Source organism: Thalassophryne amazonica, chromosome 13 (genome assembly GCF_902500255.1).
Source record: "Thalassophryne amazonica chromosome 13, fThaAma1.1, whole genome shotgun sequence".
NCBI classification, from domain to species: domain Eukaryota; kingdom Metazoa; phylum Chordata; class Actinopteri; order Batrachoidiformes; family Batrachoididae; genus Thalassophryne; species Thalassophryne amazonica.
The window spans coordinates 58,268,371-58,293,781 of record NC_047115.1 but is presented as its reverse complement, the minus strand read 5'-3'; the positions used below and the strand labels follow the sequence as shown (position 1 = coordinate 58,293,781).

The window sequence follows — 25,411 nt, the reverse complement described above, 5'->3', positions numbered from 1 at the left end:
AGGGGGAGGAGTTATTCAAAGGGGCGTGTCTAGTTTTAAAAGAGCCACTCTGTATAAAATAGACAGGCAGTGATGATTAAAAGAATTAACTATTTACATCATCTGAAATAAAAATCAAGAGAATGTGTGTACTTTGGTTTTATTTATACAATTTTTTTTCCACTGGAGTGTTTGGAGGTATGACCATGTTATTTTGTGTTTTAGAACATAACTTCTGTGAAGTAATCAGAAATGAATGATTGTTTTACTTCTCTGGATTAGTACATTTCTGTGCATGTACAGTCTGTCTCACTGACAACCCCACCTGTCTTTTGGGTACTGCATAGGCAAAATAAAGCTGTTTCTTTGATCTGATGCATCAGAGTTTACTAGATGATAGCGTTTGTCCATTAATGATGCAGTTTAATTTGGTAAGATACAAAATTATAACATTTATTGTTTATGAGTTGTATTAACAAAAGAGGGAATTTAACTCATATCTATTTTTTCACTTACGGCATTTTAGAAGGTGCATGCTTTTCCAAAGATTCTGAATAAATAACTACAAACTTAGGACTACTCTGTCTCTTAGTGCAGTATTTATTTGAATTGACATTTGACTTTGTCCTGATTATCTTTGTACTTAGGTTGGAGCTGCACTCAGTCCTGCGTTTTCCCCTGATACACCATCTGACATAACGGCTAAGGCATGCCAGGTATGATACTCTTCTGTGTGTCCCAACATGTGAAACAAAGTAATTTCTCTACCATTAAATTTACCATTCTTTGCCATTAACGTTCCTTGGTTTGTTCTATAATGTGCTTGTAGAGATGTTATTTGAATCAAACAACAAGCTGGGTTTTTACTGTCATATTTTTCAGTGTCAGGTTTTCAAGTCTACTGGTTCTTTACTTTTTTTGAGATGTGAAGCAAGCATGAGCCTTTCATGAACAACATTTCCACCATTTCCCATCTGTACTATTCATGACAGACTTATAATGTATGCTGACCAAAGCACTCACCCTCAGCAGGATCATAGTGCCTCCAGTCTGCTACCACAGATGAGCTTTTTTTTTCCTGTTGTGATAGATTTTATGTGATTGGCCAGCTGGCTGTAGACGTAGATGGCAAAAACCATGAACAAGCTTATTCTGCTTCTTGGTTGTTAGGGTGCCAAGTGTTTCAAATTAAAATACTTGGGGTGGCCGTGTTGCATGCTGACAAAAGATGGTAGGTTGGGTTCCTTTTCCTGTAGGTAGCCATACATCCTCCATTCTCAACTACAAATGATGCCGCTACTCAGGAAAATAAAAAAATAAAAACCCAACATGCTGAAGAGGTTACAATTTGCCACAGAACACCTTGACTGGCCTAAAGAGATGTGGTGCAACATTTTGTGGACTGATGAAAGCAAGATTGTTCTTTTTGGATCTCAGGGCCACAGATAGTTTTTCAGACGACCCCCAAAACTGAATTCAATCCATAGTACACTGTAAAGACAGTGATATGAGGATGTTTCTCATACTATGGTGTTGGGTCTGTTTATCGCATACCAGGGATCATGGATCAGTTTGAATACATCAAAATACTTGAAGAGGTCATGTTGCCTTATGAAGAAAAGGAAATGACCTTGAAATGGGTTTCAACAAGACAATGACCACAAACACACCAGCAAGTGAGCAGCATCTTTGTTCCAGACCACCAAGATTAATATGGAGTGGCCAGCCCAATCCTGGGACCTTAATCTAACAGAAAACGTGTGGGGTGACATAAAAAATGCTTTTTCTGAGGCAAAACCAAGAAATGCAGAGTTATTGTAGAATGTAGTTCAATCATGCTGGGCTGGAATACCTGTTCACAGGGGCCAGAAGTTGGTCGACTTCATGCAACACAGATGTGAAGCAGTTCTCAGAAACACTCATTATACAACTAAATATTGAATTGAATGAATGCATTTATTCGAGACACACACACACACACACACACACACACACACACACACACACACACACACACACACACACACACACACACACACACACACACACACACACAAATTCAGCACAATATGCCAGCTAGAGTACCATATAATTTAATGTTATCAGGACAGTTATTCCAAATGTTTACACCTTTTACAGAAATACAGTGAAATATTAGTTCAGTGATTCACAGGAACGATAAATCTTGAAGCATTTTTCAATTTATACAGTAAATGTTTGAGTTTGTCAAGAAAAATGCAGACTCTACTAATTTTTTGAAGAGCCTAATATTCCTTTTTCTTCACTTTCTGTAAAGCAATAACAAATTTGATAAATTGTTATTCATGTTTTGATTTGGAATAGAATGTGCAGTGTTCCTATTGCGTTTGCATGTATGTAAATAAAGGCTGTTATAAGAATTTTGAGCTTTACTCACTTTTTTAGACACACTGTTATTATTTTGAACACAAGTGTACATCTGCAGCCAAGTAGTTTATCACTTTAGTGAGTGCAGCCTCTGTGGAATGATATGCCCAAAATGCTGACTGCAGGGATTCAAAAAGATCATTATCTGACATAACGACAAGAAGTTGCTCGTTGGCAACCACTTTCTCCAGGCTCTTCTGAAAAGAATAAGCTTAAAATTGGCGTGACTTACCAGCATCTCTGGGTCCAAACTGGGTTTCTCAAGAAAAGACTTTCGGCTTGGTAGCAATAAAGCTAACAGGAACACTTCCATTGGTGGGTGATAGATTTACAATATTCAGCATTGACAGCCCCTGTATTAAACACAATTTTTTTTTTTTAACAAGCCTTCTTGACATAGGACACAAGAGGGAAGTAGAGCATATGTCACCTTTCAGAAGCATAGGCAGCTTCTGTAATCAAACAGTGTCAAAAACAGACAATGTTGAGTTTGTATCATTTGCTACCTGAACATACTGAGGTACGTTTAACCTGTCGTGATTACAGGTGTGCAGTACCTGGATTGGTAGTGGTGTGGTTAGCGACCTCAGTGACTTGCGGCGAGTCCACAACCTGCTTGTGTCATCACTGGACAAAGTACAAACTGGGAGGGGCTCTTCCATCCAACTATACAGTGAAAGTGCCACTACCATGGAGAAACTGGCCGTGCTGAAGGCATGGGCTGAGGTGAGACAGAAGACTCTGTTGTTGTGATCAGGATACTCCAACATTTGTTTTACTGCAGAGAGGATTTGACTATATCTGACAACTCATATGGACTTTTTTGCCAGGTGTATGTTGTAGCAATGAAGATCAAGAAAGAAGCAGAGTCTAAGCCTGCCAAACCAGTCCGAGGTGGAGATGATGATGATGATGATGATGATCTGAGTGCCGATGTGCTTCCACCTGACAGCCTCATTACCTTGGTGCAGCCTGAGCTGCCTTCGCTCAGCCGCCTGTGGCTTGCAATGCTTAGAGACTACGCTCTGCTCACTCTGCCACCAGAGTTTTCCAGTCAGCTGCCGCCTGATGGTACTAAAGTGATTTCTGCCTTATAGAATGCCGAACGTAATCCAGAGTTGTTTGCAGAAAGCTGTTAATGTGCATTTCACTCATAATGTAAACGTGCTGTTGCAAATAGAACTTTAGGATATACTGTAGGTCAACTCAGGCATTAGGTTTCTAAGTTATTTGCACTAATTTTTGGTACTCTTAAAAATTGCCATTATATTCTTTTAAGAACTATTTCAGACATAAAACCTTTGCTGCATCCACGACACCACGGAACCACTTTAGGTCCTGCATGGCAACCACCCAGGCAGAGAACCGGTCCATTCCTACATCTCTAAAAATAACCATCTATCTGCTGCAGCCAGGTGAAATGTGGGCATCTCCTTGGCCTTCTCCAGCTACTGGGGTTCTCAACACTGAGGAACCTGAGTGCTGGATCATGCACAAAGATACAGGCCACATGGCCAAAATGTCAAAGCTGACACTCCCTCACAATGCAAGTGATCCTCCTCATCTTGGTCTCTGTTAGTAACTGCTCATTTGATACAGTCATTCCAGCTGTACCCAAGGATCCTCTGAAGAGACAGAGTACCAAAGACATCCAGTTGTCACCTTAGGTCACTGGTTAGCGTCCAAGTCTCAAAACCATACAGCAAGACAGGCAGCACCAGGACCCTGAAGAGTTGAACCTTTCTTTGCCTGCAAAGATATTATCAATCCTGATATTAGACATACAACACTTTACAAACTAAATATATAAATAACATAAAAAGGCAAATTGTATTTAGGCTCATTTTGTAAATACATGGACCACAACCTCTATTGTAGTAATGTCAGGTAGCCATTATTTAGGCATAGGTGTTCAAGAGATTTTTGTTGCTCTCTTAGTAAAGTTGGTGTTTTTTTTTTTTTTTTATCTAAAAATTGCAGCTTGCCTGATTGTGTATAGATTTTGTGTAGTTTCTGAGGTGTAGATGATGTTCAGAACAGTGAGAGTAATGTGGTTGTTGCAAATATTAACTGCTTGTCTTATTTAGAGGATTTTTTTTTTTGTTATTAAATCCCCCTTGATGCAATACTGTGGCTCTGTTCAGGTGGAGCTTTTTACACTCCAGAGACCATAGACACAGCACGTCTCCACTACCGTAGCTCATGGGCCCCTGTCCTTCATGCTGTAGCCCTGTGGCTGAATAACACAGGATTTGGAGCTGGTGACGAGAAAGAAGAGGTCCCTTCAGCCACCTCTAGGCCTCCCAGTTTCCCACAAGGAACTCCAGCCACCAAGAGCTTTGAGGAGTTGGTCAATGACAGAATGCATCTAATGTTGGGTAAAGACATGTTTAGCCATTAGCTCTGGTTTAGAGTCATTATAACCTTTTTGTGTTTGGCTGATTGGCTCTTATTGATGTGTTCCTTGTCAGTCAGCACTCATGATCTCTATCAAAAGCATTTGGAAATCCAGACAAAAAGATCCCATTGTTTTCTTGTTTTATACTTAGCAGACTCACTTTTTTCCCCCCCTTAAAAGAAGTTTAATTTCATTATTTTTTCTTTGCAGTGACTAATCCACCATACCTCTGCCAAAGTGTAGTGACAAATGGCAAGAAAACAGGAATAGTCAGTGTATTTTTGTGTTCTGCCTCTTAGGTGTCAGTATTGAGTTTCTCTGCTTCCCGCGACCTGAAGAGCCCATTGAGCATGTGATGTCATGCCTGCAGGCCTTGAGCACTCTGCTAGAGTCTCCTTGTGCTAAGGCTCATGTCGCAGAGGACCAGGTAACAATTCATAATACATAAATTGCAGAGACAAGAGAGGCAGATACTCTGTGCTGCTAGCCAAATGGATGTGAATGATAATACAACCCCTGGCAAAATTATGGAATCACCGGCCTCAGAGGATGTTCATTCAGTTGTTTAATTTTGTAGAAAAAAAGCAGATCACAGACATGACACAAAACTAAAGTCATTTCAAATGGCAACTTTCTGGCTTTAAGAAACACTATAAGAAATCAGGAAAAAAAAATTGTGGCAGTCAGTAACGGTTACTTTTTTAGACCAAGCAGAGGGAAAAAATATGGACTCACTCAGTTCTGATTAATAAATTATGGAATCACCCTGTAAATTTTCATCCCCGAAACTAACACCTGCATCAGATCAGATCTGCTCTTTAGTCTGCATCTAAAAAGGACAGATCACACCTTGGAGAGCTGTTGCACCAAGTGGACTGACATGAATCATGGCTCCAACACGAGAGATGTCAATTGAAACAAAGGAGAGGATTATCAAACTCTTAAGAGGGTAAATCATCACGCAATGTTGCAAAAGATGTTGGTTGATCACAGTCAGCTGTGTATAAACTCTGGACCAAATACAAACAACATGGGAAGGTTGTTAAAGGCAAACATACTGGTAGACCAAGGAAGACATCAAAGCGTCAAGACAGAAAACTTAAAGCAATATGTCTCAAAAATTGAAAATGCACAACAAAACAAATGAGGAACGAATGGGAGGAAACTGGAGTCACGTCTGTGACCGAACTGTAAGAAACTGCCTAAAGGAAATGGGATTTACATACAGAAAAGCTAAACAAAAGCCATCATTAACACCTAAACAGAAAAAACAAGGTTACAGTGGGCTAAGGAAAAGCCATCGTGGACTGTGGATGACTGGATGAAAGTCATATTCAGTGATGAATCTCGAATCTGCATTGGGCAAGGTGATGATGCTGGAACTTTTGTTTGGTGCAGTTCCAATGAGATTTATAAAGATGAGTGCCTGAAGAGAACATGTAAATTTCCACAGTCATTGATGATATGGGGCTGCATGTCAGGTAAAGGCACTGGGGAGATGGCTGTCATTACATCATCAATAAATGCACAAGTTTACGTTGATATTTTGGACACTTTTCTTATCCCATCAATTGAAAGGATGTTTGGGGATGATGAAATCATTTTTCAAGATGATAATGCATCTTGCCATAGAGCAAAAACTGTGAAAACATTCCTTGCAAAAAGACACATAGGGTCAATGTCATGGCCTGCAAATAGTCCGGATCTTAATCCAATTGAAAATCTTTGGTGGAAGTTGAAGAAAATGGTCCATGACAAGGCTCCAACCTGCAAAGCTGATCTGGCAACAGCAATCAGAGAAAGTTGGAGCCAGATTGATGAAGAGTACTGTTTGTCACTCATTAAGTCCATGCCTCAGAGACTGCAAGCTGTTATAAAAGCCAGAGGTGGTGCAACAAAATACTAGTGATGTATTGGAAGGTTGTTTTGTTTTTCATGATTCCATAATTTTTTCCTCAGAATTGAGTGATTCCATATTTTTTTCCCTCTGCTTGGTCTAAAAAAGTAACCGTTACTGACTGCCACAATTTTTTTTTCCTGATTTGTTATAAGTGTTTCTTAAAGCCAGAAAGTTGCCATTTGAAATGACTAGTTTTGTGTCATGTTTGTGATCTGCTTTTTTTCTACAAAATTAAACAACTGAATGAACATCCTCTGAGGCCGGTGATTCCATAATTTTTGCCAGGGGTTGTATTAGTTAACATTGCATTTTAATATTAATTTCTGTCTCTGATGTCTAATTGCTGCTTAAATTGATCTTTGCAAGAAGGAGACTGAATGCTGTGATTTTCTAAATTAAGTTATACTTGCTAAGTTCAAATGCCCCACCCCCAGCAAAATAAATAAAAATAAATCAGAAATGTAACCCCCAAAGCAAGTGGCATCATATATGAAAAATATGTCCTAAAAACAGACATTAAAAAAGTTTTTTTTTTTTTTTTTTTAAAGGACAGTTCTGTAAGATGAAAAGTGCAGACCTAAGAGAGCTAAACTAATGCTGTGTTTAGCTAGTACTCATCAAATTTAGCAATAAAACCACTTGAGTTCACTGAACTGGTACCTAACTAAGAAGGCTTGAATGGTCTATTAAATAACAGACTGAGAGTGCATTATGAGATACTAAATTTTGGTTTTGTCAAGCGTAGTTGAGACAAATGAAGACACATTTCTCTGATGTATTTAAAGGAAGGTTTGAAATGTAACAGTCCATTTTTTGACATTTGGTCTTGAAATGTGGACTTGGGAGAATCAGTCCCTGGAATTTGGGAAACAGTATAAGTCACTCTTCTGATGCCATACTTTCACGACTTTGTGTATGTGTGTGTGTGTGGGGTGGGGGGGTGGGGTGGGGGGGGGGTAGTCGTGTCTTTTAAGGCCTTTTTATATAGACAAGCTTTTGCAGCTTTGCATAGATGGTCAGTATGTTTGTTGTTGTCTGCAGCTTGTTACAGCTAAAGCTTGGATGCTATTTAAATGGCAAACTATCTAGTGTTTGCTGTACATATCCATCCATTACAGTGGCTATACCTGCTTATCCTCTTTGTGGGCACTTACTCATTTATTACCTCATGAAACAACCACTTGCAGACTATTGACAGTGCAGCAGCATAAATGAGTATTATGGAGTGTAAGACATTAAATTGATCTGACCTACAAAACGTTAATGGGTTTGCCCACTGCATGTGAAAGCAAAATGATCACTTTCTTGGTGTTTAACAGTGGTATTATTGTTCTTTATAATTGTATTATTCTTGTTGTAGCTGTTGGCAGTAGAGCTCCTGAACGTGCTCCATAGACTACTCTTAACCCGAGACCCACTGGCTGTACAGCTCCAGGTCACTGCTGTAGTACAGGAGACTATCAAAGCTGCTCAGGTTCACCTTCAGCGACCAAAGCCCAGCCAGGGTTAGCAGCACAACACATTCTCCAGTCTCAGCCTCATTACACTGATATACACTGAAAAGCATAAATTCACCATAGATTCATCATATGGATAATGAGTCACTGTCTGTTCACAATGCATATTAAGTTGTATATTCATGATCAAAATTGTTACAGTCTGTGCTTACTTGATTGTTACTGAAATATACATGTTCTGCTTAGGCAAAGATGAAGAACAGGAGAAAGACTCTCATTCTACCTTAGGAGAAGGAGGAGAAACTGGAGAGCTCATCCCTGGCAAGTCTCTGGTGTTTGCAGCCATGGAGCTGCTGGTGTTCATCTTGGTGCGCCATTTGCCACAACTTAACATGCGTGTGAAGGAGTCACCAAGCCACATGCCACTTAGGCCCCAGAGTTTACCTGAAGAGAGCGCACGCCTGGTGGCAAACACTGTTTCCATCTTGGCAGACCTGCCTTCTCTCTGCTCCCCTGCAGGTGAGGCTCAAAGTACTATGACGTCTGTCTTGACAAATAATTAGTAATTGATGAGTAATTGTGTCAAAGGTTTGGGGGGAAAAACTGCAACGTGCCCTCCAAACAGGATAATGTAGTAATTAGGAGCCCCAGCTGGAATGAGGAAGTATCTGATATTTTGTAGTGCAGCAGAAGCAGCGGGCCCCCCAGGTGACGCCACTCAGCCAGTCAGCAGGTCTCACCTCCTAACACCTGGACACAAACAATCAAGGGCAGCAAACAAACACAGAAAGTGGACCTGGAACCTTCTTGCTGTGAAGCAACAGTATTAACCACTGAGTGACTGTGCTACCCGCCACTGAACACTTCAACTGATATTCATCGAACTTTTAGAAAAGTTAATGGATATGCCTATATATCTAGCCCACTAGAATTTGTCTGGAGCAACACTGCACCTGCCCTACATGACTGATGTCCATTTGCAGCATGAACAGCTGGTCTGTCCATGCTGCGGACAGTCCAGAGCAGATCATAGCAACACCTTGACATTCTGGAATGCCTGCTGATATAAAGGAGATCTCAAGAACTTAGTTATTTTTTACCAAATTGGTCAGTGGGGCAACAACAGATGAAAAGTTATTAGAAAAACTACATTAATAAACAGTGATGCCGGTAACGCGTTACTCTAATCCGACCACTTTTTTTAGTAACGAGTAATCTAACGCGTTAATCTTTCCAAATCAGTAATCAGATTAAAGATACTTCTCCATGTCACTGTGCGTTACTATTATTTTTCATTGTGGGTCGATAGCAGCATTAAACTTGGTCCGTGGGCAGGAGGTCGGGGTTTGACTCAACTGCCCACTTTAAGCGAGCTGTGAGCTTTTCATCCGCGTTTTTTTGCAGCTGCTCGACTCGTCCTCACCTCTTAAAGCGCGGTGATCAGCACACCTGCACTGAGCTTTACAAAGACATTTTTTATACTTTTTCCCCTCCTTTATGTAGAATTCTGAGCTGAGCCGCTCCGTATCGTCTCGTTAAAAACAGCTGATCCTCCGCGACGCGTCAACAACTAACACTATTTTCCACTCAAATGCACCTAAACTCTCTTTCTGAGGACCACATGATGTGAAAACGCAATAAAACTTTCTTACCTGTAAATCTGGTCCTGTTTTCTACATAAATAAATGTTATCCATTCTTTGTGCTCAAACGCCAAAGCAGGGGCGAATCCAGATGGAATGGGGGCGTGGGGCAGGGATGTGCCCCCCTCCCCCACAACACCCCTAGATTAAAGGTCCAGTTTTGAAGCCGTTTTTTACTACAACTACTAATATTGCTTAAAATAATAATAATTTCGACAAGTAAAATGTTTAGAGAGATAGAATTTAATAGTTACATTTCTAAACAATGTAGGTTTGAAATTGCAAGTTTTACTGTTACAGTGCTGTCAACAGTTAAATATGAGGTCAAGAAAGAGGTCTTTATTTTACTTTTTATAAAACAAGTATTTATTTTCATTGAAGTCAAGAAAAGGTGACTATAAAGTGAGTTGTTGTCGGCAGCTGGGGAAAGTAACTAAAAAAGTAACTAGTAATCTAACTTAGTTACTTTTACAATTGAGTAATCAGTAAAGTAACTAAGTTACTTTTTCAAGGAGTAATCAGTAATCAGTAATTGGATTACTTTTTCAAAGTAACTGTGGCAACACTGTTAATAAACCACTCGACCCAACAAATGCATGAACTTTTTTCTTCTCCTTGTGGTTGGTGGTGGATACTTCTGTATTGCTAAAATCTTGACACATGCCGATCACAACTGTGCCTATCCACCTACATATCCTAGATAGATTACAGTTGCTCTGGCAGACTTGTATGTGGCTATAGCAGTGTTTATCTGTTCTTGTCCTTGGGACCCTACATATTGGTTATTACCCCAAGCTCTCACTGCACATAATTAGTTCCTAACTCAGCTGGTCTAAGTAATTCAGGAACAAATGGAAAACTTGTGGTACTTTGGGTCCTGGGGACCAGGATTGGGAAACATTGAGCTTGACTGGCTGAGACACAGCAGCCAACTGTTCCAAAAGTCCCAGCCATGACTAAAGATGACCACATCATCAAGGTACACAGTAAAATCACCAGTGTTAAATTAACACTAATTTAACACTGTCAGTGCTAGTTTTATAGATGGCACAATCTTCTAACTCAGCAACTACCTTATTCATGTGTAGGTGGAACAGATCAAATGGCAAGACTTTATAATATTAATAATAATAATAAAGTCCAGAATAATTAAGGCAGCTGTTTCATGTGTTCTAACTGAGGGAGGAATCTGCCAGTAAACTTTTAACAGATCAAACAGAAATTTTGTTGATCCTACAAAGTTAAACAGTCATCCTTTCATGTTAATGGATATGTGCCAGGTTTAGTTATGCTTTTGATGAAAAAGAAAAAAGAAAAAATTGGAATAAAACGAAGTGCCATCAGATTTGGGTATATGTTTACAGGGTAATGTGCAGCTGACAGATGATGCTTTAGTAATGCTGTTGTTGCTGTATAATGTAGTTATCCTCTGCATCTAAGACCCCCCTCACCCCCCCAAAAAATTAAAAAAGCCCTGCAAAACAACTCGGTTGAACTAAGGGTATGACTCTTGCTTGGGGGCGCAAGCCCCCAATTAACATAACATAACAGCATAACAAATTAACTGTAAAACCAAATAAACACACAAACAAAAAGGGAACGTTTACCCATATGGTTATGTACTGAATACAAAAAAAAATAAAAAATTAAATAATCAGTGAGTGGTCTCAAAAGTCTAGGGAAGAAATTACAATAGATAATAGATAATAATGTAGTAATGGAGAGTCGCAGCTGGTCTTTATGAGCTTGTTCATAGATCTCTAGTTGTAATTAGCTTAACTGGCTTGTACTTGGTAATGAATAATTATTCTCATGTGGTATAACAATTTTCTATGTGTAGCTGTGAGAACTTAAACAAATGTCAGCATTGTGACATGCTAATAACTGAAATAACAGCTGATTTCTTATTTTTTCCTCTATAGGAAGCATGACCATCCTACCTACTGTGTTATTCTTAATCACTGGGGTGCTGAAGGAAACTGCTGTGAAGACAACAGACAACTCTGTTCCTGCTCCTGTATCAGCTGCCCTGCAGGGCATTAAGACAGTCATTACGTCCCCAGTGGCTCAGGTGGAGAGTGTGCAGACGCAGTGGACCAGCCTTGTGAGGAGCAGCCTCGCCTCCATACTTGAGTATTCTCAGCCAGGTAAGCAAAGTTGCATGCAAACAGTGACCTCTGACCTTGTGAGAAACAAAAGTATGTTCATATCAATATTTACTGATGGCATTAAAAATCAACATGAATACCAGTTTGTGTTTTTTTTTTGTTTTTTTTTTAAAGACGAGTCCAGGCCTAACATGGACGAGGTCAGTATGCTGACAGCGATGACACTCTTCCTGCTATCTGCCAGTAATGAGCTTGTAGGAGTAACTGTCCTGCAGAAGGGCTGCATGGACCGCTTCAGAAATGCGCTCAACTCGAGTGATCCTGGAGTGAGTGTCTTATTAGACATAGCTGAAGAATTTAAGTCTACATCTTTGCTTCTAGATGTGTCTGCATCAAAATTAAATGGATGTTGTTTTTGCCTTAGGTTCAGGCCCGGTGTTACCAGTTGCTGCTATCAGTGTTTCAGCACTCCAGCCGTGCCCTATCTACTCCTTACATCCACACGCTAGCTCCACTCATGGTAGAGAAACTAAAGGCAGTGGAGCGCTGCCGGCCAGGGACTGCTCCTGAATTACAGGCTGTGCAGGAGGGCGTCAGGGTTCTCGAGGCTCTTGTCGGCATGGGTGAAGAACAGAACCGTAAGTATGCCTTTGCCTTATGGACCACTAAAATACAGTATTTATTATTCTGTCAAAGTGTTCTTCCATTAAAGGAGCCCTGCTGAAATATTTCACTCAGCGTTCTCAGCTGTGTGCAGAGATCAGAAGTAGAGGACATTAAGTTCCAAATTTAGAATCCCTGCACTGATTTACTGTCAGTTTTAGAATTGATTTTTACATCAGTAGAGATGGCACATGACTTCTAAAGGTCAACTCCCATACATAGAAGTACCTATTAAAAACTAACATTACAGAGTACTTAGGTTTTCTGTGTGTAGTCTGGCAATATTTTTATGCAAATTTAATAATTACAGTGCATCTGGAAAGTATTCACAGCGCTTCACTTTTTCCACATTTTGTTATGTTACAGCCTTATTCTGAAATGGAGTAAATATATTTTCCCTCAAAATTTTACTCACAACATCCCATAATGACAACATTAAAGATTGTTGTTTTTTTTTATTTTTGCAAATTTATTAAAAAACAAAACAAAAAATCTATGAAATCACATGTCCATAAGTGTTCACACCCTCAATACATTGTTGATGGACCTTTTCAGAAATTACAGCTTCAAGTCTCCTTGAATATGATGCCACAAGCTTGGCGCATCTATCTTTGAGCAGTTTTGCCTATTCCTCTTTGCAGCACCTCTCAAACATCATCAGGTTGGATGGGGAGCGTCGGTGCATAGCCATTTTCAGATCTCTTCAGAGATGTTCAATCAGATTCAATTCTCAGCTCTGGCTCGGCCACACAAGGACATTCACAGAGTTGTCCTGAAGCCACTCCTTTGATATCTTGATTGTGTCCTTAGGGTCATTGTCCTGCTGAAAGATGAACCGTCATCCCAGTCTGAGGTCAAGAACGCTCTGGAGCAGGTTTTCATCCAGCAGGTCTCTGTACATTGCTGCATTCATCTTTCCCTCAATCCTGACTAGTCTCTCAGTTCCTGCCACTGAAAAATGGATGGTGTCTGGTTTCCAAGTCTGGTTTCCTCCAAGCATGACGCCTGGCATTCACACCAAAGAATTCAATCTTTCTCTTCAATCTCTCTGCTCAATCTTTTCTCCTCAGACCAGAGGATTTTGTTTCTCATGGTCTGAGAGTCCTTCAGGTGCCTTTTGGCAAACTCCAGGTGGGTTGCCATGTGTGAGTGGCTTCCATCTGGCCACTCTACCATACAGACCTGATTGGCGGATTGCTGCAGAGATGGTCATCCTTCTGGAAGGTTCTTCTCTCTCCACAGAGGAATGCTGGAGCTCTGACAGAGTGACCATCCGGTTTGTGGTCACCTCCCTGACTAAGGTCCTTCTCCCCGATCACTCAGTTAGATTGGCGGCCAGCTTTAGCATCATACATCTTTCTGTGTTGAAGTTTTATATTAACATGTGTAGTCAGATAACTGTTTAAAAACAAATAAAAAGAAAGTAAAAAAAAAAAAAAAGAAGAAATACACCATAGAAACCGCAGTGATTAGTCCTTTTATCCTCTGGGGTCCAAAGGCATTTTCTCAATTTTATCCCACTTAGTAATATAGTAATAACATACATGGTAATTTCTCTTTCAAGGTACTTTCTTGTAATATTATGCTCATGTGTTGCACAACAAAATGTTCAGAACAATCTCAGCTTTTTGATTGCGAGTAACATATTTGTCTATAACACTGTATAAAAGATAATTTGTCTCTAATGCTGAAAATATGGAATGGGTTTTTGGAAAATCTCCATATCTTCAGTGAATATACATTTTTATTCATATGGATGAACTGTTTTCTTGTTAGAAATGGGTTTACCAAAATCTTCAGGTCACAAAAGTAGTGTAATATAAGAAAAACATTTTCAGTAGCAGTTGCAGTAGCACCACTTGCTGTGAATTCCACGGCTGAGATCTCGAACATTTCAAAACAATATATTTCTAATGTAATACGAACATCCTCAAAGTCGCACATAGAGCTGTGGGACTTTGAGGATGTTTAATATGAATCTCCAACTATATTTAACTGTTTAAAAAAAAAGTATCTAAAAACTGATGTGGCACAATGACCCCATTAAACAATGCCTTTTTATCCTTCAACACAGAGTAGAATAAAACACATTGGATTTGTTACTTCCTTCAGAGCATCTGTCTCATCTGGACAATATAGGACAAGCTCTGACATGAACTAATGAACAGAATAAGATCAAATATGTCAGGTCTTTCTGTGGATTGTAGTTTCAAATTAGTTGAACAACTTTGAGTGTGCATTTTTGACAGTATTATGGCTGTTGATAGCAGTGAGTTCATGGCTCATGTGGACTGAAGCAATGGGACAAGCTGCTGCACCAACTACTCAGTGAAATTTAATGAGATGTGTGCTTGAAATGGTACATAATTAAAATGTTGGACAGTGCTTCACTTTTAAAGGTTTCTATTTTCTAAGAACGCATTCCCGTGATGTTGGCTGTAATGCTGACTTGTTCTATATGGCTTTTTTTTGTCTTTGATAGGGGTGCAGCTGCTGGCTCTACTGGTACCAACTCTCATCTCTTACCTTTTAGATGAAAACACCCTGTCATCAGTGCCACATATATCCAAATGCCTGCATGATTTTGCACTTCAGAACTTAATGCGGATTGGCCCCCTCTATCCAGCTGCCTTCAAAATTGTTATTAGTGCAGCACCTGAGCTTAAAACACGACTGGAATCTGCAATACGGGCCAACCAGGCTAGCAGCAAAGCCAAAGCTGCAGCTCGGAAAGCTCAGCCAACTGTGCAAGCTGCACCAACCATCAAACTCAAGAAGAGTTTCTTCTGAAAACAAAAATCTACCGTATACTCTCACAGCCCAAGACAATGTTCTTATTGCTTTTCTTTTCTTTGAATACAGTGTGATGTCATACTTGAAGCAAGTCCATGTATTTATTTATTCTCCACATTATCAGTTTTTGATGGCTAAAAGCTGTTTACTTCGTCAGGAAGACAGTTGTGTAAATATTATTTAAAATCTTTGAAAGTTCACTTTAAAAAGTTCACCTTGAATTTTATAGAAAAAAAATATTGTGTGAATGTATCCATTGCAGACATGATGCACATGTTCCACACAGTTGATAAACTGGGGCAAAGTCGTAACCCCCTCCCGCTATTTCTGAAAGTGCTTTTGATGTCAGAACAAGACTCTATATTCATCTCAGCTGCCTGGCAACTTTGCAGATGATTTTGTTTGAAATGGATTAGGGTTGGGTTTAGAATAAGGGTCTGGGTTAGGATATAATTTTTGTTAAATTGATTAAACATTTGTAAATTTGAACAATACTTCCGCTTTGGGACCATGGCTTTGCACACATCCAGGAGTTTTGCACAGTAGCACCATTCCGATTATGGACCAGGTCCCATTTGAGAAGAGTTCAGATTTGCAAATTGAGCAGAACACACATATGCATAGGGATAATATTAAATGATATTCCATGCCTTTTTATTAAAAATTCCTTTTTGGTATTGCCATCCCTCACAATCTCAAATTGTTTAGCGGTCCATGTCAGGTTTTTTTTTTTTTTTTTTTAGTTAGTACAACCTTGTTATTCCTCTTAAATTTATTTCAGTCATCTTTTTAATTATGTCATGAAGCTGAGATATAGATGGGTACATCTGTGTTGTAGTATTGTAATGATTGTTATACACATTCCTATGAAGCGTTCTAAAATGTTACAAAGAAGTTAATTATTAAATTTAGTTAGTAGGAATATCACATGATTCCAGTTTTGAAAAATCTTTTTAAACAGAATTTGTTTCTGCAGTGACAATGATTTCATTGTCACCGTAGGTCTCATGTTGAGAAATGGGAGCATTAAGCTCTGTTAATTGAATGTGCTACATATCACATTTCTTTATTTTATTTGAATTTAATGGTTGCAACAGCTGTTACAGTTTGCTCAAATGGCTCTGTCATTCTTTAAAGTTGTCAATAAAGATGGTTTGACCTCCCTATTTCCGTTTTTGGTTAATGAGTCCTCGTATGCTGATGTTTTTTAATATTATTATTTCATATTTTTATTCTTGACTAAAGAAGAAGCGCTCCCTCTATGGGGGAACTATGGTATGACAGCCTAAACGGTCTGAGTCAACACGCTGTAGGCGTGGTTTTGGGACTGACGTAATCCAATGACAGCTAGCTGTCAGAAAGTGAGTTCATTCCTCGAGGGAAGGAGTAGACGGAGTGCTGTCGGTGTGTTTTTTTTATTTTTATTTTTAAATTCTGATAATATCTAGCAGCCTGACTCGCATAGACAACGGACAGACCTTTCTACCGAGCCCGGCCATGGACGAACAGGCGGGCCCCGGCGTGTTTTTCAACAACTCCGTTTTACCCGGTGGTGGGAAGGGCCCGCTGCCGGATGGCGACGCTGGTGAGACGGCCAGGGCGCAGTACAGTATCCCGGGGATCCTGCACTTCCTGCAGCACGAATGGGCCCGATTCGAAGTCGAGAGGGCACAATGGGAGGTGGAGCGGGCCGAATTACAGGTAAAGAATACTGCTTTAAGTACACCTGACCAGATATTGACAGCAGTATCGGTCGCTGTGCTGTTTCTGGTTAATAACTCGCTCTGAGTTCTATGGTTGATTGTTCTGGTTAGCTGGCTAGCTTCTTAGCCGTAGCTCAGGGACTAATGGAGCTGCAGTGCCCCCTGTCGACACTTCACGACGGATGTTTCCGACCTGTGACATGAGCTTGGTAACATCTCAGAGTGTGTCATTAGCTATTCTTTTTAACTAAATGAAATGTTGGTTTCATACTAAAAGAGTTTTATCTAGTTAAAACTTGGCCAACACCAGCAGCTTATCTCCCTGTTGTTTTTAGTTTACATTTGAGCCTATATGAGCTTGATTCGCTTTTAATCTTTTGACAGCTGTAACTCAGCCTCATATACCAGAGACTGGAGCACCGGTATGTCTGAATACTCCGCATACAGTCATGAAGAATTGACCAGAAATGCTGCCTTTAAGAACGTGATGGTCACAGTGATGTGTGTCTGTATCTATGCGTTACATTGATAGATAAATGGATAGCTAAATCTACGTGTTTGTAAAATGGTCTTTTCAGTTATTGAGTTTTGCTGTAGATCTGTTCTGGATCTTGACGATTCATATAACTGCATTTGTTCCAGTACCTCTCGGTGTGTTTAATGTGCCGAATGCCACACAAGGGTTGTTTTGCTACTCTATTCAAAACCTGCAATTATGTACATTTTGAATTAACATTTTTGCATTAGGTAGTCTGGCCAAAGCATCTCAGAGCTCATGGAAACAAAAGCCCTAAGCTATGCTTGAACACACAGACTGTTGTTGTTTTTGTTTGTTTGTTTTAAAAAATAAAGTAAAATGACCACAAAATAAGACTAATAACTGCAAAGTGCAGATGTTAGTTTTGTGTGGTTTGTTTGTGGTGAGAAACTTGCACACACTATTTGAGTTCTTAGCCACTGCTGTGCAACCACTATGCAGGTGGTTGTTTTGAACATTACTTGAAACTCTTGCTCTGGACTGGGGATGGGTATTAAGATTTTATCGATATTGATGCCATTATCGATTCTGCTTATCGATCCGATTCCTTATCGATTCCCTTATCGATACCTCTTGTGAATTTTCTGTGTACTAAAACTAGGCTTTACAGGTTTTTTATGTATTTTATTGAGTCTTAATGTAAATCAATATGAAATTGGTCACTGTATCCTTGATCTCTGACATATATAAAAATAAACAAACTCTGTAGTTTTTGTCAAAAGCATTTCCTTTCAGACATTTTGGCATGAATGTCTCTCCATACCTCTGAGCTCAGCCAGCTGCTGCGCGTCAGCGCAGACGTCTCATTTTGGGAGAAAAAAAAAACGTTTTGATTGATTGCAGTTTGTGTTACAACATTTGGAAAGAGGTGTCAGTTGATTTAAACGGTGTTTCGCTTTGAAGTTATTAATTCTGACTGGACTCTATCATTCTAACTTGACTCGGCAGAGAGCGCGCAGCGTTTGGAGCTGTGTGAACAGAACGGAGGACGATTCTCGTTTCTTTCTCGCAATAAGACAGGAGTCCCAGTTAGTGACTTTAATCGGCACAAAAGTGACTCACGATTGACATATTTAGGGATGAAAGTGGTGAAAAACAAAAAAGCTGTAACCCAAAATTACCCCCACCACCACCTGCACGAAATTTTTGAATTCTAGAAGCTCTGAAACACAGTCTGGGACTATTCCAGACAATAAACTGCAGTGAGTGCGGCATCAGAAAAAGAAAAAAAAAAAAAACCTAATCTATCTTCTGGAGCTTGCCGGGCTCGAGGCCACTGTGAAGCCCCCGCCAGTGAATACACACCACCCAGGATTCGCCCCGAAAATAACAAACTAAAACAAAAAATGGGCACCTGATGGAATGGTGAACAAAAAACCACCAAGCTGGACACCCCCCTAATCTAAACTGGGATGCACAACAAAAAACAAAGCCACAAAAGCACAAACACGCTCACACCGGAGCGTACACACACACACAGACTGAAAAATGTCGTACATCACCACAGAAACCAGCCCCCGATCCTGTCCAACCTGGCGGCAATGTCGGACGAGCCCCCAAATCTGTTACATGCCACTGTCTTGGGCAGTGGCATCGCAGACAGATACAAAAAAAAAAAGAAAAGAAGGCGCGAGTGGAAGGTGCTCAAAGAATTATAACACTTTATTATTAACAAACATAACAAAAAGAAAGAAAAATACAAAAAGGTTAACGAAAAAAAAACATGCTGCAGCAGAAAAAAAAAAAAACCCAGATGCTCCGGGGCATGTGGCACGCTGTACTTTTATACTCCCAGGTGGGCATCAGCTGGCATGTGCTGCTGATCAGCTAGGCGGATCTGAGATGTGGAGGCAAGGCAAAATCAATATACGTAACACCATTTAATCAGTATATGGGTGCCAGTCTGATTAAATCCATCCATCCATCCATCTTCTTCCGCTCTATCCGGAGTCGGGTCACGGGGGCAGCAGCTCAAGCAAAGCCGCCCAGACCTCCCGATCCACACACACCTCCTCCAGCTCCTCCGGGGGAACCGCAAGGCGTTCCCAAGCCAGCCGAGAGATGTAGTCCCTCCAGTGTGTCCGGGTCGTCCCCGGGGCCTCCTCCCAGTGGGACGTGCCCGGAACACCTCTCCAGCGAGGCGTCCAGGGGGCATCCGGAAAAGATGCCCGAGCCACCTCAACTGACTCCTTTCGACGTGGAGGAGCAGCGGCTCGACTCCGAGCTCCTCCCGAGTGACCGAGCTCCTCATCCTATCTCTAAGGGAGCGCCCAGCCGCCCTGCGGAGGAAACTCATCTCGGCCGCTTGTACTCGCGATCTTGTTCTTTCGGTTATGAGCCAAATCTCATGACCATAGGTGAGGATCGGAACGTAGCTTGATCGGTAAATCGAGAGCTTTGCCCCCCTACTCAGCTCTCTCTTCACCACGACGGTCCGATACAGCGACCGCATCACCGTCTATCGATCTCACGCTCCATCCGTCCCTCACTCGTGAACAAGACCCCGAGATACTTAAACTCCTCCACTTGAGGCAAGGACACTCCACCGACCTGAAGAGGGCAAAGCACCTTTTTCCGGTCGAGAACCATGGCCTCGGATTTGGAGGTGCTGATTTTCATCCCGGACGCTTCACACTCGGCTGCAAACCGCCCCAGTGCACGCTGAAGGTCCTGATTTGACGAAGCCAACAGAACCACATCGTCCGCAAACAGCAGAGACGAGATTCTGTGGTTCCCAAACCAGACCCCCTCTACACCCTGGCTGCGCCTAGAAATTCTGTCCATAAAAATAATGAACAGAACCGATCTGTTTAAATGCCTCAAGAAATAATAGCGAAAGCTGTGACCATTTTTGTGATCACGTGTTTACTTGAAGATTTGAAAATCCATGGGGAAGGTGTTGGTCTAACAGTTAATGAAGAGGTGATTTGTCCCGTGTCCAGTCTTTAGTTATTGCTTTATTTTTGTTTGACTATTTCCCAGTGTTAAGAATGGTTTATTTTTTAAGAGTTCACAGTTTATTTCTTAAGTGATCAGAGTTTATGTTGTGGATTTTTTTTCCTGTTCTTGTCTGAGGCTCCTCTGTTTAGGTTAATTTCTGTTTCTGTGTTCGCTTCCTGTTATACTTTTTGACATCATCTTCTCTTGTCTCATTTGCTTTATTTCTGCCTGGTTTCAAGTGGTTAAAGTTGTGGGCTTGTGACTTAGGGCCCTTGGGCAAGGTCCTAATCCCTAAATTTCTCCTGGTGTGTAGTGGGCACCTTGCAGGCAGCACCCAGATGTGTGTGAATAGGTGAATATGGGGCATCTCTAAAGGACATTTGACCTCGAAAGCACTCTATAAATGCAGTCAATTACCATTTGTTTTTGTTTTCTCCTGTGTCAGTTTTTTTCCCCTGAGTTCTGGCATTGTCTTTTTCTAGTATTCCTTGTGACTCTTGGTTTTGACCCTGCTTCCTAGTTTTGAAACTTTCTTTAGCCTGACATTTTTGTTTATTTTTCTGTTGACCTGGTGCTGTCATCACGTTCAGGTCAGCTGTCATCACGTTCAGGTGAGACGACCCCCAATCTCTGAATTCAAGCCACAGTTCACAGTTAAGACAGTGAAGCTATCGGAGCTGCGTCAGTCACAGTCAGTCAGAGCTGCGTGTCGTCAGAGCGAGCTGCAAAAAGTTTGTACCTGAGTTTTCAGAGGTGGTGTTTGTAGTTGCCATCTGCCACGCCGGTGTTTGCCAACCCGGACAGTGGGAATACCACCTCAACCGGCAACTTAGCCCCGCGACTGGACAGCAACAACGTTCGAGGCCCACCCAACGTGGTGAATTCACTGAGGCCGCGCGCTGCGTCATTAAAGCCGCGCATCACGAGTGCCGCTTCCCCGAGGCCTCGTGCAGCCACCGCGGATCCATCAGCGCGGAAACACCGAGGCCGCGCGGCACCAGCGCAGTGCAGATCCATCCCGGTGACAAACAACGCAGGCTGTTAACATCGGCGATCGACAAGCTGCTCATAAGCCGACCATGGGGCCTAAGAAGGTTCTGACAGCGGAGGAAGGTGACGATATTAAAAATCTCTGGACTTTCTATCAGAGGAGATTTCTGTTGTGAAGCAGCAACAGAAATCAATCATGGATCTGGTGGAGGAGGTGAAGGCATTACGGCTCCAGAACGCCGAGAAAGACCGGCATCTGGTGCAGCTGGAAAATAGAGTGGCTGAATTGGAGCAGTACACCAGAATTAACGACGTCATCATCACAGGTCTTCACATCAAACCACGGTCCTACGCACGGGCGGTAACAGATGAGAGCGGAGGGGAGCCCAGTGAACAGGAGGTCAGCTCTGTGGAAAAACAGGTTGCTGATTTCCTCCTATCTAAAGGTATAGAAATGGATTTAAATAACATTGAAGCGTGCCACCCTCTGCCCTGGAGAAATGACGGTGATAAACGAACCGTCATCATGAGATTCATCAACAGAAAACACAAAACAGCACTGTTAAAACAAGGAAGAAAACTGAAAGGGACAAACGTATTCAATGAACATCTCACCAAACGGAATGCCGACATCGCCAGGAAAGCACGCTTCTTAAAGAAACAGGGAAAAATCCAGCACACATGGACTTCAAACTGTAAAATATTCATCAAACTGAACGGATCACCAGAACAAGCAAAAGTCATGGCAATAAGGAACATCGAGGAGCTGGACAAATATGAACAATAGGTATGAGGACTCAAACACATAACAGCACCATGATGCAGACTGGAGCAACCCACTCATCCACATCATCTACACCCGGAGACAAGAGAGACATAATGACTAAGGATAATGATCCGTTTATTTCTGCCCAGGAGCTCTGTCTAGATACATTTAATTATAATAACTCTGCTAACCACCCCTTCGAATCTGAAAATGATCCTGATACCTTTTTCAGTGAGAATATTGTGAGACAGTGCAAATATTTTACAGAACAACAATTCAAAAATTATAAAATCAATGATGAAAATTTTTCAATTATACATTTCAACAGCAGAAGTCTTTCTCGTAATCTGTCCACTATTAATGATTGTTTGAAAACATCCAAAAAACGTTTTTCAGTTATTGCAATTTCAGAAACATGGTTAAATGAGGATAATAAAGATCTGGTATATCTTGATGGTTATGAATTGTTCCTGGTTAATAGGCAGACGAGAAGGGGCGGAGGCGTTGCATTGTTTGTAAGGTCAGATTATAACTGTAAACTCATTAACAACATGTCATTTTCAGTGGACAACATCATGGAATGTGTTACCATAGAAATGACATCTATAAACTCCAAAAACATAGTTGTTAGTTGCATTTACAGAGCTCCTGGGACAAATATTGACACCTTTGAAGACATTATCTTAGGAATGTACAACAAAATCATCAGAAATAAGCATTTATTTGTCTGTGGAGATTTCAATATAGATTTTTTTAAACCCTCACAATCATCCACAAATTACCTCATTTATAAACACCTTGTACTGTTTAGGACTGTTTCCAACCATCATTCATCCTAGCAGAATAACTATGGACTCAACAACTCTCATTGACAATATTTTAACTAACGTTATATCCGGTAATCTTAGTGGGGGACTACTGGTCAGTGATATCAGTGATCACTTGCCAGTTTTCTCAGTCTTTGCATTGGAGGGTTGTTGTAAGTATCGAAGCAATATCAAATTCATGAGTAGAAAAATAAAACCTGAAACAATTGATAATTTAAGGGAGGATTTATCAAGTCAGAATTGGTCAGATGTTTTTGTTGATGATGTTGACAGGTCATATGATGCTTTCATTTCCATTTTTTCCAGTTTGTATAATAAACACTGTCCATTTGTTGACAAAATGTATAGAAATCAATATAGCAACAAACCATGGATAACTAAGGGACTTCAGAGGGCATGTAAAAAGAAAAACATACTATATAAACAATTCATAAAACTACAAACTAAGGAAGCTGAAAGTAAGTATAAAACATATAAGAATAAGTTAATCAATATCATGAGACTCAGTAAAAAACATATTATAATGAGTTACTTGTCAAAAATAGAAATAACATCAAAAACACATGGAACATATTAAATGAAATAGTAAAAAAGAATAGAGTAACTAGAGATTATCCTTCATTTTTTCAGAGTAACAACTACATCACGATTGATAACGATGAGTCTATTGCTGAGCACTTTAATGAATACTTTGTTAATGTGGGTAAAAATCTTGCCAGTAAGATTGACTCATCAACTAATAACTTCTGGGTAAATAATTCAACGTTTAACAAATCTGTTTCAATGTTCATTGGTGGTACTCATGAAAGGGAAATACTTGATCTGGTTCATGGTTCAAAAAGTAAGAAATCGACTGATTTTAATAATTTGGATATGGCTTTATTAAAAAAAGTTATTGATTGTATAGTAAAACCGTTCAATTATATTTGCAATATGTCACTAAGTACTGGTAAATTTCCTTCTCAAATGAAAATAGCCAAAGTAATTCCTCTGTTTAAAACTGACAAACACACATTTTCTAATTATAGAGCTATATCACTCCTGCCACAATTTTCCAAAATTTTGGAAAAAATATTTGCTAAAAGATTAAATGATTATTTACTGAAGCATAACATCATTTGTGAAGAACAATATGGATTCAGAAGGTCTCGAACTACATCACATGCGTTGATGGACTTTGTGGAAAGTATAGCAACTGCAATTGATAATAAACAATACACAATAGGTGTTTTTTTTTTTGATTTATAGAAAGCGTTTGACACAATTAACCATGGAATACTATTAAGTAAACTGCAGAAATATGGAATCAGAGGTTTGGCATATGAATGGATAGCTAGTTATTTACAAGGCAGATTTCAGTATGTTCAATTCAATAATACAAATTCTGAACTCAGGGATGTCACATGTGGGGTGCCGCAGGGCTCAGTGCTGGGTCCTTTGTTGTTTCTAATCTATATAAATGATATAAGTTGGGTGTCGAGTTCACTGAGATGTGTCCTTTTTGCGGATGATACAACTGTGTTCTGTAGCGGTGAAAATCTTGAACAGCTTCTGGACATAGAGGAGAAAGAACTGGAAAAATTTAAGGTTTGGTTTGACGCTAATAAGTTGTCACTCAACCTTGGGAAAACTAAATGTATTATATTTGGAAATAAACAGGCACCCAAATGTAAAAATTTAACTATAAACAATAAGGAAATTGAGTTAGTAACAGAGAATAAATTTTTAGGTGTTATAATTGATAATAAACTTAGCTGGAAACCACATATAAATTATGTGAAATCAAAATTGTCAAAAACTATAGCCATTTTGTATAAAGCCAAAGACCTACTGCCGCAAGAAGGGTTACTTACTTTATATCATTCTCTGATGGTACCATATATGACATATTGTGTTGAGTCATGGGGAAACACTTACAAATCAAATACCAATCCAATATTCCTTTTGCAAAAACGAGCCATACGAATCATCTGCAATAAACAATATCGTGAACCAACTCATTCTCTATTTGTGTCTTTAAATTTATTAAAATTCATTGATTTGGTCGATTACATTACAATTCAAACTTTATTTCGAGCGAAAAACCAAGCCTTACCGAGACATGTCCAGAGTCTGTTCCGATTGAGGGAATCCAGATATAGTTTGAGAGGTTGTGCAATTTTTATGAAACCACCAGTAAGAACAAATGTAAAGGGTTTTTGTGTGTCTGTGGTTGGGGTGAGGAAATGGAACAAATGTTCAACAGAGGTTAGAATGAGTAGTACCTTAGTGAGATTTAAGAAACTACTCAAAAAGAACATT

At 40.1% G+C, this 25,411-nt stretch overlaps 2 protein-coding genes across 4 annotated transcripts in view; both read left to right on the top strand.

Annotated features, from left to right (window-relative positions):
• The window catches only part of heatr5b (HEAT repeat containing 5B), a 44,242-nt gene extending 27,728 nt beyond the window's left edge, over window positions 1–16,514 (top strand). The window contains exons 22-32 of the mRNA XM_034184383.1: window positions 627–695; window positions 2,932–3,111; window positions 3,216–3,456; window positions 4,530–4,763; window positions 5,083–5,210; window positions 8,044–8,188; window positions 8,387–8,659; window positions 11,705–11,929; window positions 12,065–12,216; window positions 12,315–12,528; window positions 15,036–16,514. Coding sequence (XP_034040274.1) covers window positions 627–695; window positions 2,932–3,111; window positions 3,216–3,456; window positions 4,530–4,763; window positions 5,083–5,210; window positions 8,044–8,188; window positions 8,387–8,659; window positions 11,705–11,929; window positions 12,065–12,216; window positions 12,315–12,528; window positions 15,036–15,343 — 2,169 coding nt within the window. The 3' untranslated portion in view covers window positions 15,344–16,514. The remainder of the gene's footprint in view (window positions 1–626; window positions 696–2,931; window positions 3,112–3,215; window positions 3,457–4,529; window positions 4,764–5,082; window positions 5,211–8,043; window positions 8,189–8,386; window positions 8,660–11,704; window positions 11,930–12,064; window positions 12,217–12,314; window positions 12,529–15,035) is intronic.
• Window positions 16,515–16,706: 192 nt separating this feature from the next.
• LOC117523413 (striatin-like) overlaps window positions 16,707–25,411 on the top strand; it is an 80,658-nt gene continuing 71,953 nt past the window's right edge. The window contains exon 1 of one of the 3 annotated variants that reach the window (XM_034184943.1): window positions 16,707–17,047. In XM_034184943.1, the coding sequence (XP_034040834.1) occupies window positions 16,844–17,047 (204 nt within the window). In that variant the 5' untranslated portion in view covers window positions 16,707–16,843. The remainder of the gene's footprint in view (window positions 17,048–25,411) is intronic. The other 2 variants (XM_034184942.1, XM_034184944.1) reach the window with 2 other exon arrangements.